This window comes from Cricetulus griseus, assembly GCF_003668045.3.
Source record: "Cricetulus griseus strain 17A/GY chromosome 1 unlocalized genomic scaffold, alternate assembly CriGri-PICRH-1.0 chr1_0, whole genome shotgun sequence".
Classification (NCBI taxonomy): domain Eukaryota; kingdom Metazoa; phylum Chordata; class Mammalia; order Rodentia; family Cricetidae; genus Cricetulus; species Cricetulus griseus.
The window spans coordinates 99,938,981-99,955,608 of record NW_023276806.1 but is presented as its reverse complement, the minus strand read 5'-3'; the positions used below and the strand labels follow the sequence as shown (position 1 = coordinate 99,955,608).

At 43.5% G+C, this 16,628-nt stretch overlaps 1 protein-coding gene across 1 annotated transcript in view; it reads right to left on the bottom strand.

The window, feature by feature from the left end:
- Positions 1-493: 493 nt before the first annotated feature.
- Setd7 (SET domain containing 7, histone lysine methyltransferase) overlaps positions 494-16,628 on the bottom strand; it is a 44,562-nt gene continuing 28,427 nt past the window's right edge. Inside the window, exons 5-8 of the mRNA XM_027394942.2 lie at positions 15,893-15,974; positions 12,584-12,701; positions 10,070-10,227; positions 494-6,388 (exon numbers count right to left, since the gene is read on the bottom strand). Coding sequence (XP_027250743.1) covers positions 6,208-6,388; positions 10,070-10,227; positions 12,584-12,701; positions 15,893-15,974 — 539 coding nt within the window. The 3' untranslated portion in view covers positions 494-6,207. The remainder of the gene's footprint in view (positions 6,389-10,069; positions 10,228-12,583; positions 12,702-15,892; positions 15,975-16,628) is intronic.

Sequence of the window (16,628 nt, the reverse complement as noted above, 5' to 3'; positions counted from 1 at the left end):
GTTATAGGCAGGTGTGAGCCACCGGACACGGTTGCTGGCAATTCCAGTCCTCTGGAAGAGCAGTGTGTGGTATTTTCATTTGTTTGGTTTTGGTTTTTCAAGACAGGGTTTCTCTGTGTAGCCCTGGCTGGTCCCAAGCTCACAGAGATCTATCTGCCTCTGCTTCCTTAATGCTGGGACAGGGTCATCTCTGTGGAATCCTGGCTGTCCTGGAATTCTCTCTGTAGACCAGGCTGGTCTCGAACTCAGAGATCTACATGCTTTTGCCTCTCAAGTGCTGGGACTTAAGGCCTGGGCTACCACCTGGCTTCAGTGAGTGATCTTAATGGAATGAGTACCACTGAGTCATGTCTCCATCACTGCGCTAGGATTTCTAAACAGATTCCAATGTAAATTTCATTTAGTAATTTAATAGGTAGGCACACCATAGACATTTTTGCTGTTTTTCTTCCCTAGACAACCAAAAAAAAAAAAAAAAAAAAAGACAACAGAGGATTGTGTATTTTGTTTAATACTTGCATTGTTTCTATAGCGCAATTATAGCAATCTTTAAGTTTACTTTTCATTACAAATATTTGTCAAGTTTTGTTTCAGAAACAGTTTTCCTACTTTCTTGCACATGCGCCCAGACACACTACAAAAAATTCATTCATAACACAGTAAGGGCAAACATTACTCATGTAAACATCTTCCATTAATTTCCCATAATTAAAAAAATCATAGAATTATAGATATTGAATAAGGCTCATAGATTTAGTTTAAATTCCACAAAAGACCAAAGATGGGTGGTTTTTTTTTTTTTTTTTTTTTTTTGAACTGTGATATGGTTGACTTTTGGTTACAATCAAGGCCGGAAAGCATAACCCCTGGCTTCCATTCTGTAAACATACCTCACAACCCAATAAATGTATTTTTGGATGGAAAGAGAACATAGAAAACCCAGGAGGAAAAACATTTGGAGAAGGGAGCTACAAATCATGGATATAACTTGGTAACTTTCTTATGCAACCACCAGGCATGACATACATAGTCCCTGTAGTATCAAGGGTAATTATGGAAACCAAGTAGAGGAATAGGATGCATTGGCTCAGTGTTCATATTGCTAGTGTACACAGTGAAAATTTGTCAGATTATTGTTTCATTATATCCAGGGCCAAAGGCGGGTTGGGGAACGCACTCGAGTGGCATATCACTGTTAAAGGATTTTTTGTTTTGTCTTGTTTTCCAGTAGCATCAGAAGAGTTGGGAGGCATGTCTTAGGTACATGAATGAATGGTCTTCATATTAAAATGACACTTAACAACTGCGCATAAAGTCACAGACAGGAATCAAGGGTTTCCATTATCCGCGGAAGTCTCCCTCTCTGGTGAAGTTGGGTCCAGAGCTGAGACAGGATACGGACTGTGCTGAGAATGGCCCCCCCACCAGCGGCTGCCCGCCCTCTCTGGGAGAGGGAGGGCAGAAGGCAAAAAGCATTGGTAAATCTGTGAAGTCCCACCCCGGGGTCTGGACCCCAACTCCACTGAGGGTAGCCTCCCTGACATTGTGACTAGGCAGTTAGGGGTGGCGAGAGAAGGTGGCCGGGAAACCCAGTTCTGAGGTCCACACGGCCATGTCTGGTTTCTGATTCTGTTGCCCTGCAAAGAAATTGTTGTGCTCCGATAACTGCACCGTTGTCTCTAATGCCTCGATTCGCTCTCAGGCCCCTGGGAGGCCTGTAGGGAATCACTAAAAGGTAAACACACCTCCATTAGCACCGAACTTACCACCAGAAAGCGGCTGAGGCACTGGGGAAGCCTACCTCACATCAGACACCACCCCGCCAGGAGGTGGTCGCCAATCAGAGGACTTTGTAGGCTTTTGATTTCTAAAAATGAAAATTGATCTGCATTATATCTCAATAGACTCAGATAATTCTCACCAAAAATTTTGTCATGTGTTTAAATAGCACTGGAATAATTCAACTTCATTTAAATATATTCATTCTACCATGAAAATATTTCATACAAACATCTATTTACATACAAACACATTAAAATTTGTGAAAAGGGTTTCCACCCCTGTGGCTGTATGGCTTGAAATAGTTTCATTGCTTTGAATATGTATGCACACGTTTGGCAAATAAAACTTTTAAAATTTAGTATTTTTGAAAACAACCAAAAAAAAAACAAAAAAAACCCAAACCCCAAAACAAACAAAAACCCCTCAAAAATCTCCACAAGAAACCCTCAAAAAAACAAAAACAAAACAAAACCCCCTGACACCAAGGCTTAACATTTCTGAATGGAAAAAAAAATCCAAGGTGTGTGTTGGGGAATCAATCAAGGTACCTCAAGTACCTGAAAATTGAATATATTTTGTGAACCTTTGATCTGCAGCAAATAAACATCACAACTATCCATCTTGCAACATAGTTTTGCTTGTTTGTCTAAAACAAAAGATGTCTGGATTCTAAATCACTACTCTGAAGACAGAACTTGAGGTGGCTGTTGGAGAACAAATAAAATCCAGAATTTTTTACTTTCTTGGAAGATTTTAAGTGCATTTTTGTAATGAGAAATTTATATTTTTTAAATCTATTAAGTGAAGGTTAATAAAAGTGCCACATACTGTCTCACTAAGACAAACTTTTAATTAGGTATTCATAATTGATCTCCCCTGCAGTATTAGGGATGTAATCCAGGGCCTCTAGTTGCTAGGCAAATGTTGGACCACTGAGCTATATCTATACAGCTCAATGCAATTTTAATTGTCACAATTAAATGCTGTATATGGCCTTGTCAGTTTGCATGCTTGTGTGTGTGTGCGTGTGTGTGTGTATGTTGTGATAAGGAAAAAGTTTTTCAAGTGTGATAAATCTCAAAGGGTAATGAATCTGAACTCTAGTTCCAGTCAGGTTCAAAGAGGTCTTGACAAAATATTTCCTTCTTAGTTGCTAGGGGAGATCTGGGATCAAGCAGGTTAAAATAAGAATAGGTACTAAGAAACTCAAGTCCTCCCCACCTGTTATGTTTTAGCCTCATTATTCTTTTGGGTCCTAAATTCAATCCTTACATCTGCTTGTTAGTTCGAATGGATGCCCCACTAGAGGACATGCTCTGTAGACTAGTTCCTATTCCTAAGTCTAACACAAGGTAATAGTTCATCATAGAAAAGATGCTAATGATGGATCAAGTCATGCAGGGTTGAACTGAGATAGCTCTGAATGAATCCCTTGGAGACCATGGCGTCAGGGAGTGCACAGGCTCCAGCTGTTTGGAAGACAGCAGAAGGGTAATTCTTTTTTCCCTACCGCGTAGAATCTCAATCATGTCTGTTTGTGATTTTGATCCTGATGGAAGACCAGATTTACCTGCTTCCTATTTCCTTTTACAACAGATGTGAAATAGAAGGTGAATTCTGAGGCTTTTCCACTTTGCGCCAAACAAGGAACAAACAAACCCCAAGCCCCCTCAGTAGTTAATTCTCTAAGCAACCTGGACCCTGCTGACTTCTCTACCTCCACAATGACTCTTCGTTCCCTTTAACAGTTGCAACTTGAGACAAAGCCGGATGTCTTGGGGAGGGGGCAAAAAGAATGACTGGAATGAGCACGAAGGCAGTGTAGCAAGAGAGGAGAGGAATTCAAGACATAAAGAGGCAGAGCAGTCAGCTGGGCTGCCATTCTGCAGACTCCAAGGGTTCTCACATAGCAGAAGTAAGAGAGCTGAAAGACAAAGGAAACATACAGGGAAAAGGAAGGCAGGCTCAGCTGTGTGAACTGTTTCCTGTGATTTGTCTAAGGGTCACGTACACAGCACTGGGCTTGAAGCCCAGACTGTCTTCCTCCAGTATGGAATGTGAAACGTAGATTAGCTAGCTCGCCAGCCACAGTTCTTCAATCCTGCTATATATTTTTAAAAAAGATTTTTTTTGTGTGTGTGGGTTCATGCACGCCATACTCTGTGTGGCAGAGGACAGCTTTCAGGAGTTGGATTCCTCCTTCTGCTATGTAGGTCGCAGAGATGAAACTCGATCATAGGGTTGGCAACAAGTACCTTTACCTGCTAAACTATTTTGCTGACCCTCAAGCCACCAAAATTTGTTTTTGAGTTCCATTTGAATGAGATTGCTAGAGTAGCCCTTTAAGATACAAGTTGAGCCCCCACTGCAGCTGAGACTAGGTTCTGTCTCCAGGTGTGGGCACACCACCCAAGGTGGGGCCTGACCTCTCTCCCTCTGCCTCATCTCTCAACCTAGTCCAACAACCTGACTGATGGAGCTGTAGGAAGCCATCTTTTTCCCGAAGGCAGCCAACTCTCTTTGGACACATTTACACGAAAGCACCTCTCAGAATTCAAATCCACAGACCCCATCCTTCTGTCACAGTTTACTAAACAGTCTCTTTCTACAGAATAGAAGCAATCCTATCCTGGTTGACTTGTAGTTTAAAAATGATTCAGTCATTTTGCAGGAGACCTCCTTAGAAGTTCTGAGGATATTTCTCCTGAGTGAATTATCTTCTTAAGCTTTCAAACAGTGATGTGACCAGCTCTCCTGGAAAGTACCACCACCTAAGTGCAGAGACTGAAGCTGGGTGTGTCAGGAAGCTTGAGAGCCCAGGGTGTGGCTATCATAGCTGAGGGCAGAGTCCTCCATTCTGGGGCTGTTTGATGGGGATCATTTGGGAAAGCTGTTGTTAAGAGCAATGTGCAACTGACAAAAAGAGCAAACTGCCCTCTACCTATCCCCTCTCTCCATTTCTACCTGCTCCTGGCAAGCATCTCTATGAACTTTGAGCTCCCTCAAAAGCCTAAACCCACCCAGGCCTCTCAGGTAGCACTGTTGACAGTGACAGGCTTCAGCAACTGTTGTCCCTAGGCTTTCTGGTGATGGAGCGACGCCTTGGGGGAGGTGTCCCCCAACCCCAGAATTCATTCAGAGCAATCCAGTTAGGTAATAGATCTAATGTGCTAAACTAAAATAGTGGGCTTTTCTCTGTATTCCTGTGGCTGTGATTACATATGGCTTACGAGGTGGCAATATGCTATTATTGATAGAAACTGCACAGGTGTGAACTTGTGGCTTACAGAGCCTGGAAGCAGTTAAGTGCTTGGAGATCACTGTGGTGAAAAGCTTAGCTACAGATCTGATTTACACCTAGTAATCAGCATGTCTGTCTTCCTGGCACTGATTTTAAAGAGAATTCTGCATTCTGTTTTGGAATGCACATTGACTATCATATTTTGAATTCCATGAGCTGTGTCACAAGCCAGACTGCACTAGGTTATGTACAATGAATGGGTACCAGAGGAGAAAAAATTGCCAGCACTACTGAATATACTGCAAAATTGCCACAATGACTGCTTAGAAATACTAATTTTCCTCTCTTCTTCCTGAAAGTATATCTTACAACTCTTTTGTAACTTAATGCAAACAAAGTAAATTCATTTCTTCTCACATCTGAAAGCAAAGATATCTTTGTTTACATGCGAGAATAATAAGTCTATAACAACAGTCTGGCCCTATGAGCCAGTTCTTTATATCAGGACATAAGAATGAAATGATAGAGAAAGAACCAGAGAGACCTGTACACTGCTATGAATGCAAAATCCATTTGGAAGCTTTCTCTTGTAAAGGATAGCTAAGATAGGGAGTGAGGCTAAAGAAAAGACTCAAAAGCCTGGGCTTTGATTCACTAGAAGAGTAACAACAAAAACAAAGCCATTCTATTGCAAGATACAGATCAAAGGTTAAAAGGCAAATGACCCTACATTTATATAAAGATGTAATAATCCTTCCAACCCTGCAGGTGGCAACATGCAAGGGTGATCGAACACCATTTGCAATAGCCATAGAAAAAACATCATTAAAAAAAAAAAACCATCGATGAAAAATGACTGAAGAATCCCATTTCCCTTTTTCAGCCTAATCATTTGGTATCTCTGAACGTGGTCCAGATTTAGACTTCAATCATCAAAGAACATCATGCTGTCTACAGTTCGACAGTACCTCTCAGTAGGGCGTTGCTGCAAGGCTAGCTAATTTTAAATCTGGTATGAGTAATACAGTCAAACCTAGTTAGTACGCGAGAAAGTCGTTGCTAACGCAGGGTGAGAGGATGTGATGTCACAGCATGAACAGTCCCTGGTTGTCCCATTGTCAGATAAATGTAGTGCATAGATCCAAGTTTCTATTCCAGGTCTGTGGACCCCAGGGCCAGGTCTTTCACTTTTGCTGGGTGGCCTGGAAGGCCTTCAGCTCCACCTGGTACCACTCAGGGGCTTCAGGACCACTCTTCCCTGGGGGGCTGTGGTCATAGCCATAAGCAACGGTCAGCTCTTCCTCAGCCTCCACAGCTTGCAGGGTGCGGATGCACTTGATAGGCCCAAAACGGGGGTGGACAAACCTAAGCATCAAGATGAGAAAGGTCATTACAGTGCCAACACAGGACCTCAGGAGCGAAGGGGAACATCTCACCCATATACACAGGCATCACTCCTGTGTTCTTAGAGTATGGGTAAAGCTCTATCAGCTTCAGCTGGAGCTTGTAAGAGGAGTGTCTCAGCTCCAGCCCCAGATCTGCTGGGTTAGAACACTCCAGGCAGGCTGGAGATGTAGCTCAGTTGGTAGAGCATTGACTTAGCATGCATGGGATCCTGGGCTCTCTCAGTATTTCATAAACCAGGCATGGTGGTGTATATGTTAGGAGGTGGGCTAGGAGAATCAGAAATGCAGGTTATCCTTGGTTTCATAATGAGTTTGAAGCCAACCTCGGATATATAATATTCTGTTTTAAATTCCACTATGTGGGTCCTGGGGATCAAACTCAGGTCTTCAGGTTTGGTGAATGCCTTTACCTGTGGAGGCATTTTGCTAGACCGTGTCTGCATTTAGATCCCCATGACGAATGTAAGACAGAGGACACATCAAATGGGAAGGAGCCAGCTTTAAACCATATCGGTCTCTGTGGCCTGATGGGGCTAAGCATTTGGCTGTCTTCTCTGTTTGTGGAAGTAAGTGTCCTGACCATGCACTCAGGAATTCTTGGTTATTGTGGCTTTTGGCTGAGGATATAGCTAGTGGTAGAGCACTTGCCTGGCATGTAAAAAGCCCTGATTTTGATTGCTAGCACCACAGGATCACAATTCTGTATGTATGTACTTATACATGCATGTATGTGTCTGTCTGTCTGTCTGTCTGTATATCTATCTATCTATCTATCTATCTATCTATCTATCTATCTATCTATCTTCTATCTGTGTATCTATCTATAAACAGGCATGGTAGTTCGAATGAAAATGGCCCCCATAGGCTCACAGGGAGTGGCATTACTGGGAGATGTGGCCTTGTTGGAGAAAGTACATCAGTGGGGTTTCAGAAGCCCAAGCCAGGTCCAGTGTCATTCTTTTTTTCTGCTGCCTGTGATATGAATGTAGAACTCTCAGCTACCTCTCCAGCACCATGTCTGCCTGCATGCTGCCATGCTTTCTGCCATGATGACAAGGAACTAAACCTCTGATCGGTAAGCCAGCTCCAGTGAAATGTTTTCCTTTGTAGGAGTTGCTGTGGTCATGGTGTCTCTTCACAGCAATAGAAACCCTAACTAAGACAGAAGTGTATTACTGTGTAGCTCTGGCTTGCTGGGAACTCACTAGGTAAACCAGGCTTGCTTTGAACACAGAGAGATTCACCTGCCTCTGCCTCCTGAGGGCTAAGATTAAAGACCTGAGCTACCATGCCAGGGAATTTTGTCTTTAAGCTGACATGCTTCATTATAATTTGCATCATATGATTTCAGTATGAAAATGAAATAATGCTCCTGAAATGGAGCTTTGATTAACTTTCTGGAACATCCACTGGCGTGAGGGAGGGGAATCTGATGTTGAAATTTTGGGCTTAAGACTTCTTTTCCAATGTTCTTATAGCTTTATTCTCATGTTCATTGTCACCTGTCATCTTTTCATTTTGATGTGTTTTTTGTTGTTGTTTATTTTTAAATTAAATTAAAATTTTTTTTTCAAGACAGGGTTTCTCTGTGTGACCAGTCTGGCCTCAAACTCAAGATCCTCCTGCCTCTGCCTCCCAGCACTGGGATTAAGGAACTCATTCTCCTCCTGCCTCAGGAGCTGGGGTTACAGGTGGGCATAACCACACCCAGCACATTATTAGTTTGGGTAGACAGAATAAAAAGAAAGAACTTGGTTTCAGATGTTAAGGCTTGCCCAGGGCAGTCAGTGCACACTGCACTGGGCCACTTTCCTTCCAGAGCTGAGGCCTGACTGGGAATTCCTGGGAGGACAGACTGAGACAAAACATGTAAGGCATCCAGAGTAGGGCTAGGGTACATGGACAGAGTATGAGTTTAGCAGTGTGAGGCCCTGGGTTCAATCTCTAACCCTCGTGGAAGGAAGAAGAGAAGGAAGGGATGAGGGGACGGAGGGAGAGCAGGACCCAGAAAGAATGATGAGAGGCCTTGGCTACAGAAGTAGCAATGACCCCAAACCTGTGGGACCTTAGTTGACATGCTACCATATTTACAGGTAGGGAAGTACTTGTGTTATTGTCCACTGGGCATTTCATGCCAGACTTCCGCGCAAGCAGCATAAAGAAGTGCTGTTTCACTTACATTAATGCATATACTAATGCCAGTGACTTGAGAAAACACACAGATGATAGGAACTTGGATCTGAAGTATGCATTTGGTTATTATTCAAGGAGTCACTACCCCATATAAGTGAGTTTTGGCCATGCTGGGCTTGCAAAACAAATACTAACAACAAAAGAAAGAAAACAGCCAGGCAGTGGAGGCATATGCCTTTAATCCCAGCACCCAGGAGGCAGGATCTATGAGTTTGAGGCCAGCCTGGCCTACAAAGTGAGTTCTAGGACAGTCAGGGCTACACAGAGAAACCCTGTCTCGGACCACCCCCCCAACAAACAAACAAGTAGGCAAGTAAACAACCAAAAAACCCTACTACCACCACCAACAAAGAAAACAAACAGAAAAATCAAAAGTAAAGCCTGCTGAGCAGAAACTGATTTTGAACAACAAAAACTTCTCTTGTTTCCAGTTCTCTATTGCGTTTGGAAGAAGAGCTGTCCTTGCAGTGAAGTCACAGACAGGCTTGATTCAAATGAAGGGTCTGAGTGGTATTTAGGGTGGTTAGTTACAGGCATTAAGAGACCATTGTTTATGCCAGCACAGCTGAGAATGAGTGTCAGCCAAATGCACACTAGCTGTGAAAGCCCCGAAGCTTTCACAGTGTCAGTCTCATTTCACATGACACATGTCCTTTGCCATTTCAGCCAGCCCTTTAGAGGCAGCTGGAGCACCAATACTTATTATTGGCTGCCAAGGAGAGCTAGTCATTGCCAGGACCATTTCCAGGGCATCTCAAGGACGAGTCTCAGGACATTTCCCAGCAAGCTCCAGATCCTGGCAAGGTCTCAGATGAAATGCCCAGAGTGTGATCTTGCACAGCAGAGGACTGAAGCTATGGCACGAAGCAGGGTTGAGATGCTCTATGACCATGCTACGCTGCTATATCTATTGTGTGTGTGTGTGTGTGTGTGTGTGTGTGTGTGTGTCTAGGCTAAGGGCCAACTTCAGGTGTGGTCCTCAAACAGCATCCACCTTGTTTTGGGGCCTGGGTCTCTCATTGGCCTGGAACTTCCTGATTAGTGGCCCAGGCTTTCGTTCTGTTTCTGCTTCCTCAGTGCTCAGATTCTAAGTGCCCTTCCCCACATTCAGCTTTTTATATAGGTGCTGGGTGGGGACTGAACGCAAGTCTTCATGCTGGTGCAGCAAACACTTGGATGATAACTCCTCCTTCCCACCCCAGTCCTGCAATGCGATCTTTAAATGAGAAAAAAAAAGGGCAAATAAGGACAGCAGTAAAACATATTTCTATGATAGTTCTGCTTTTGAAATCACCTTTTCATCTCAAAGCTAGAAAGCAGGCTGTTTAGATCTTGAACCTTAGACGACAAAGCTGAGGCTCATGGCAAATGGGCCACTTTTCCCATGCCCTCCTGGGTCCTGGGGCCCCTAGGCATAGATCCATCCAGTCACTAGCATCCTACTTACATGTCATAGATGCAGTTTGGAGTAAAGGAGTGATTCGCCTTGTGTCCCAAGGAGGCACAGTACTTAGATACGTGGTTATAGGGCTCAGGCACATCAATGACTGTCTCCTCATCAAGGGAGAGAGTGTTCCCATTCAGGGCCCAATCTCTGCTGTCGACCTGCAGAACACAGGGAAGTGGTGCTAGAGAAGGCCTTTCTCACAGAAGCTCAATGCACAGCAGAGGCACAAACTCATTTATCTTAGCACTTCATAGTTTGAGCACTGCAGACATGAAAGCCAGCCAAGACATCTTCCCACACAAGGATGGCGCAACCAGACAGCTCAACTTACTGCTTATTGTATTTTCCTCATTTTATATAGAAGAAAAGGATTTTGATTCTTTACAAAGACACACAAAAATATCAGATAAACTTGAACTAAAAATAAATGAAGAAGAGGCTGTTGAGATGTCTCAGTGCGTTCAGGCGCTGACTACCAAGACAGACTGTCTGAGTGTTCAGTCCACAGAATTCACATGGTCAGAGGAGAGAACTGACTCCTGGAAGTTGTCCTCTGACCTCCACTCTTGATCCTCCAAATAAATAAATGTTTTATTCCCTGAGACAGAGTTTCTTTGTGTAGTCCTGGCTGCCTTGGAACTCCCTCTGTAGAAACAGGCTGGCCTGGAACTTGGAGTTCTGCTTGTCTCTGCCTCCTGAGTGTTAGGACTAAAGGCATGCACCACTGCCTAACCATCATGTTTTTCTTTTTCTTTTCTTTTTTTTTTTTTAGTTTTTTAGTTTTTCGAGGCAGGGTTTCTCTGTGGCTTTGGAGGCTGTCCTGGAACTAGCTCTTGTAGACCAGGCTGGTCTCGAACTCACAGAGATCCACCTGCCTCTGCCTCCTAAGTGCTGGGATTAAAGGTGTACACCAACAACTCCCAGTTCCATCAGTGTATTTAAAATTTTTTCTATAAAAAGTCCCACACCTCTGCTTCACTGGAGGAGTCAGGGTGAGTAGGAGGCAGTCTCCAAGCCAGCGTGCTATGAGTCCTACCTATGCTAGGACTCATGGTCTATAGCATAACCAATTGGCTTCTTCAGGTTGGACATTGGGAGGTCAGCAGAATAGCCTAATGGCTCTTATAAAAAGGATCAAGTTTTTGTAGAACTTGTAAATGTAGCAGGCATGTTCAACCTTCTGTCAGTGAGACACAACTGTCATCTACAATTCATGTTTGTGAGCCAAACAATCGAGTTTAAAAATAAAACAAAACAATCTCTCTTAAGTTTTCAATAAACTTACAACTTTGTGTTAGGCTATGTCTGTAGACATCCTTGGCCCCATGTAGCCTGTGGCTCAGAGGATGGACACTTCTAGATAAATCAACCCTTCTTCCTATACATTACATTTATGCATGACAGTCAATAAAATGGGTAGCTGCCACAGGCAGCAGTATCAAACATGAGAAAGTTCCCCTTAGGTCTCATTATTCCCAAGCTATCATGTAACCACATAACTGATAGGCTGTGTGGAGTGTTGTTTGCTTTAAGCTGTACTAGGTGTATAGCAGAATCTAAACCTCACTGTGTGCAAAGGGTGTAGGAATCACACAGCAGCAAATGCTAGCCTTACTTGAACTGTCCATCTCACTGCATTTGTGATCTTGGGCAAATTGCTTAATCTCTTTAGGTTTTCATTTTCTCATCTGCAAAATGTATGAATGAAGAAGCACGGTTTAATATTTAAAAGTCTAGAATGCTTCCAAATTCAAAACTTTTCGAGGCTGATATACGATTGGAAGAAGCCGCACCTGACCCCATATGACAGGTCACAGGCAAAATGCAGACACAATAAAAATATAGACTAATTGCCTCCCAGCTATGTACACAGGAAACACTAAATTTCATTTAGACTATGGTCCCATTCCTAAGATGATTATAAAAATGCAAGCATCTAAAAACACCAGATTGCTAACATTTTTGGTTCCAAGCATTTCAGTTAAGGGGCACTCCACCTGTAATGCACCCTTATCCCAAATCCACCCTTCTCTGCTGAGTGTCTTGGGCCTTCTGGAGGGCTGGTGAAGTACGGCCACCTGTGTGGATGCCATCTGCTCCACCTGAGCATTTTGTTGTCTTTCCCCTGCCCAGTTGCTTTGAATGTGTGACTAATTGGAACATTTTGTGGAACGTTCTCTTATTATCCACAGGAATAAGTGACAATGTGGAGACCTGATGTGAGATATCAGCAATGAGCCTGAGCCCTGTATATTTATTAAAAGTGTGACCGTGATTGTGCTGGGGGTGCAGACACCGAGGAGTCAGCTACAGGATGAGGATGAGCCATTTATGAAGCTCTAAAATATGCTAAAGACTTTGTCTTAAAGGCGAGAGGTGGTGCATGTGCCACAAATACATTTGGGGAGGCCAGAGAGCAACCTCAATGTCCTTACCCAGGGTTCCCCATGTTTGTTTCTGCCTTTAGTTAAACCCTTTAGTCAGCTAGGTCGACGTTCACCTCTTTCCACTTACCTCTTGGTGTGTAATTCGGACTCCATTATAAAAAGACATTACAGTATTGGGTCCCACTGCTACCTTGGAAAATAGTCCTTCTCCAGCACTGGAGATGAGAGAGTCGGCAACATAAACCCTAAAATAAATAAATAAATAAATAATAAATGAAATGTGAGTTTCCCAGTGTGATGTGACAGTGTTGATGTCAATCACTACAATTCCATTATGGTTACTAAATCCCAAAGGACAGTTCCCAGTTGTTCAACAAAGAAGGAAGCAAGGGTAAGAAATTAAACCACAGTATGTTGGTAACAGTCATGGAAGAAATAACTTTTATCTCTTTAAGAGTTGTATTCAAAACGACCTCTACCACCTCCTTTAGCTCAGGTATCTGGCTCAGGGTATCTGCCTCAGACTTGCTCTGCAGTCAACGACAATCAGGAACTTGGTCATCTTTTTTTTTTTTTTTTTTTTTTGAGAGAGGGTTTCTGTGTGTAGCCCTGACTGTTCTGGAACTCTCTCTGTAGAACAGGATGGCCTCAAACTCACAGCATCTGCCTCCTGCCTCTGTCTCCCGAGTGTGGGATTAAAGGTGTGAGTCACTGGGCCTGGCAACAACCACCTGGTGATAACTAGGGACTTCTGAACCTGCCCAGTTTTCTGTGGTGTTGGAGCTCAAACTTAGGACTCTATGAATGCTAAGTATGCATTCTATCAACTGAGCTCCAGCCCCAGGCCTCAAATGTCTTTTCCAGGGTTGGAGAGATGGCTGTTCTTCCAGAGGATTTGGGTTTGATTCCCAGTACCTACATGGCATCCCATATCCATCTGCAACTTCAGTTCCAGGGCTCTTTTTTGAAAAAGATTTTTATTTATTTATTTATTTATTTATTTATTTATTTATTTATTTATTATGTATAAAACATTCTACTTTTGCACACCAGAAGAGAGCACCAGATCTCATAATGGATGGTTGTGAGCCACCATGTGGTTTCTGGGAATTGAACTCAGGACCTCTGGAAGAGCAGCCAGTGCTCTTAACCTCTGAGCCATCTCTCTAGCCCTCCAGGGATCTTATAGCTGGCTCTTATGGGGGCATTTCCTTAATTGAGGTTCCTTCATCTCTGATGACTCTAGCCTGTGTCAAGGTGACATACAAACCAGCCAGCACAGTACTTGATATTCGTTTTGAAAAGGAAGCTAATGTTTATAGTTAATGACAAGAAAACATTTTCCAAAGTTTATTAACACTGTGCTCAAATTTCTCAGATGACAGAGGAAGACTATTGTTTGGTTAAAGCCAAGATGTTTATACAAAAAAAAAATGACAGTTAATGAGATATATCCAACAAGTATTTCTCAACAAAGGGGTTAAAGTAGAGGTCAGTTAACTACAGGTCAAATCTGACTGCTGCCCATTTTTGTTGATAAAGTTTTATTGAGGCACAGCTGCCTTCCCCAGTTTGTTTAAGACTGTGTCAAAGGCAGAGGCTGAGTCTGTACAATAGATAATACAGGGTCTGTAAGCTCCTGAATTGTTACTTGGTGTTCTTCCATAGAAAAAGTTTCCTAAACATTGCTTTATAAGAAAAGCATCCTGTCAGGCAGTAGTGGCACATGCCTTTAATCCTAGCATTCAGGAGGCAGAGGCAGGTGGATCACTGTGAGTTTGAGGCCATCCTGGTCTACAGAGCTAGTTCTGTAGCTCTGGTGAATTTTTGCCTGTCTTGAAACACCCGCCCCCCCAAAAAAAAAGAAAGAAAGAAAAGCATCCTTGGCTGTGGAATGGAGGTAATAAGAGCTTATGTTCTACCAACAAATCTTTAATCTCTTCGTTTCTTTGTGCACTGTGATGGATGGCCCTGTTAGGAGGTGGGCATCTGTAATTTTGGCTTATTTTATGGACTGGAAATCTGAATTATTGCTTTTAATTCTGCTTGCTCCTCTCTAGTGACAGAATGATACATGTCACCCCTTTGCCAGGTGACCTCATGACACTTCTTTAGGTGCAGGTGGGGCATACATCCCCACCCTGCTGACTCTGCTAGCTGGACATGGAAGAGGGCCTTGCTGCTGGGTCTCAGGTGTTGAGAGACATGGTGAGTTTTTGCCAGTCTCTGCCAGTTTCTATTGTCTCCAGGAGAAGAATATATCCTGGGAATTGTTGTTCCTTTAGCCAGAGTCTTGGAATGAAGAGATGTGAAACAGACCTGAACCCAACTTGAATCCTGGAGCCCAGCCTAATCCGGCTGAGCCTGGTGAAAACCAAGTAAAGATGGCTGAACCTAAGCCTACCCACAGAACCATGAGTATAACAAAACACCGACCTCGGTAAACAGCTAAGCAGTTTCAGAGTATTGCTATGCAGGATTTCACAACAGACTAGATTGATAGATTTCAGTTGGGCTTGTGGTGTTTTGGGGCGAACACAGAAGCCAGTCTACACCCACTGGCCCTGGGCCAGAACCTCTCGTTAAAAATGAGGACATTCTCTCCCTGCCTGTGGCACTGTGGGATCAGTGCTGTCATTTAGACCAGGAAGAAGCTTGTTTCTCAGATGGGAGCAGAAAGTAAACAAGAGGTAAGCCACGCCCCCGGGGGCTGTCCTTACTCAGCCAACCAGTCGAAGGAGAATTCTGGGCACTTAGAATTCACGTTAGAGGGCAGCCATCCTCATAGGTTAGGTATAGAAAGGACAGACCTGACATGGAGGGATGCTTTTACGCTTAGAAAGGACAGACCTGACATGGAGGGATGCTTTTACGCTTGCCATTACTGCCTTTGCTTATATCCTGTCTTCCCTTATGAATAAAGTTGCTTAGTGTTCCAAAGGTCAGGCTACAGAGAAAAGGAGTTGTGCTGGAGGTGTAGGCTAGACTTGAAAGAGCATGGGTTGCTCCCCTAGAAGACTGCCTCATCAAGAACCCTGAGAGGGCCTGGAAGATTGCAGTGGGCAAAAGCGCCTGCTTGTAAGATTGAACCTTTTCCACATGGTGGAAGGAAAAAACAGTTTTAAAAGTTGTTCTCTGATTTCTACCTGCATGCTTCTCCAACTTCCCAGAGTCCCGAGAAAGGCTGTCTGACCCAAAGCTTTACCTCGAGAGGTCATTCTAGGACGAGAGACGGACCTTCTTGCTAACTTAGAAACCTTCTGTGGACAGCCTCTATATAAGAATATAATTAGTCTTCCTCAGAATACACAAATACTTCCTTATGGAGGGGCTTGGCTTGAGCAGGAGCCCAGCCTGAGCAGAGAGCAGCAGAAGCTCACGAGTGGCCACCACCAGGGCATAAACAGTACAATGAACGCCACAAGGAAAGAGTTACCTCTCTGACTCATAAGGGTCTGGAAGGAGAGCATCACTAGAGATGCAGGAGGAAGTCGATTTATCAAAGTGGTACACGGAACCTAAAAGGCAAACCAACATGTCAGTTTAGGTGCAGACATGGCTCCCAAGTCACAGGATCATCCAAACAGTCACAGGCGCCATTCTGGTTATGGCAGCTAGAAGAGCTAAGTGGGCATTTGCCAGGTTTACTCTCTGATTATGTTCTCAAATCTTGCCCTTTTTCTTTTTTCTTAGTGAGATAGGATCTTCCCAAGTTGCCCAGCTTGGCTTCTGGGTTGGGATTACAGGCCCACATTTACCAGGACTTGTTTATTTAAGTCTTAATGTGCCACCACCAGACTAAACACTTAAGATTCCTATTTGTTGATTTTCCTTTATTCAAATGTCTTAAACTATTTTTGTGTACTTAAAACTTTAAGCAAAACACGTTGTCACAGAATTTTCAGGTTTCTATGGTCAGAGTAATCTGGACTTTAGTTTTGAAATTTCTTGGAGGTTTTCTCCCTACCGGACAGTCTGTAAACTGTACAGCCGAGCCCATCAGGTGACTCCTTTGGTGAGAGTAATCTCACCCTCACAGAGTATGGAGAACAACAGCTCTCCAGGCTGCATTAAGAGTCATGGTGGCTCAGAACCTGATTGGTAATCAGTCCCCATGACAAGGTATGCAACTGTCCTAGAATTACTGTGGGCTTTCTGTTGACCCTGGCAAA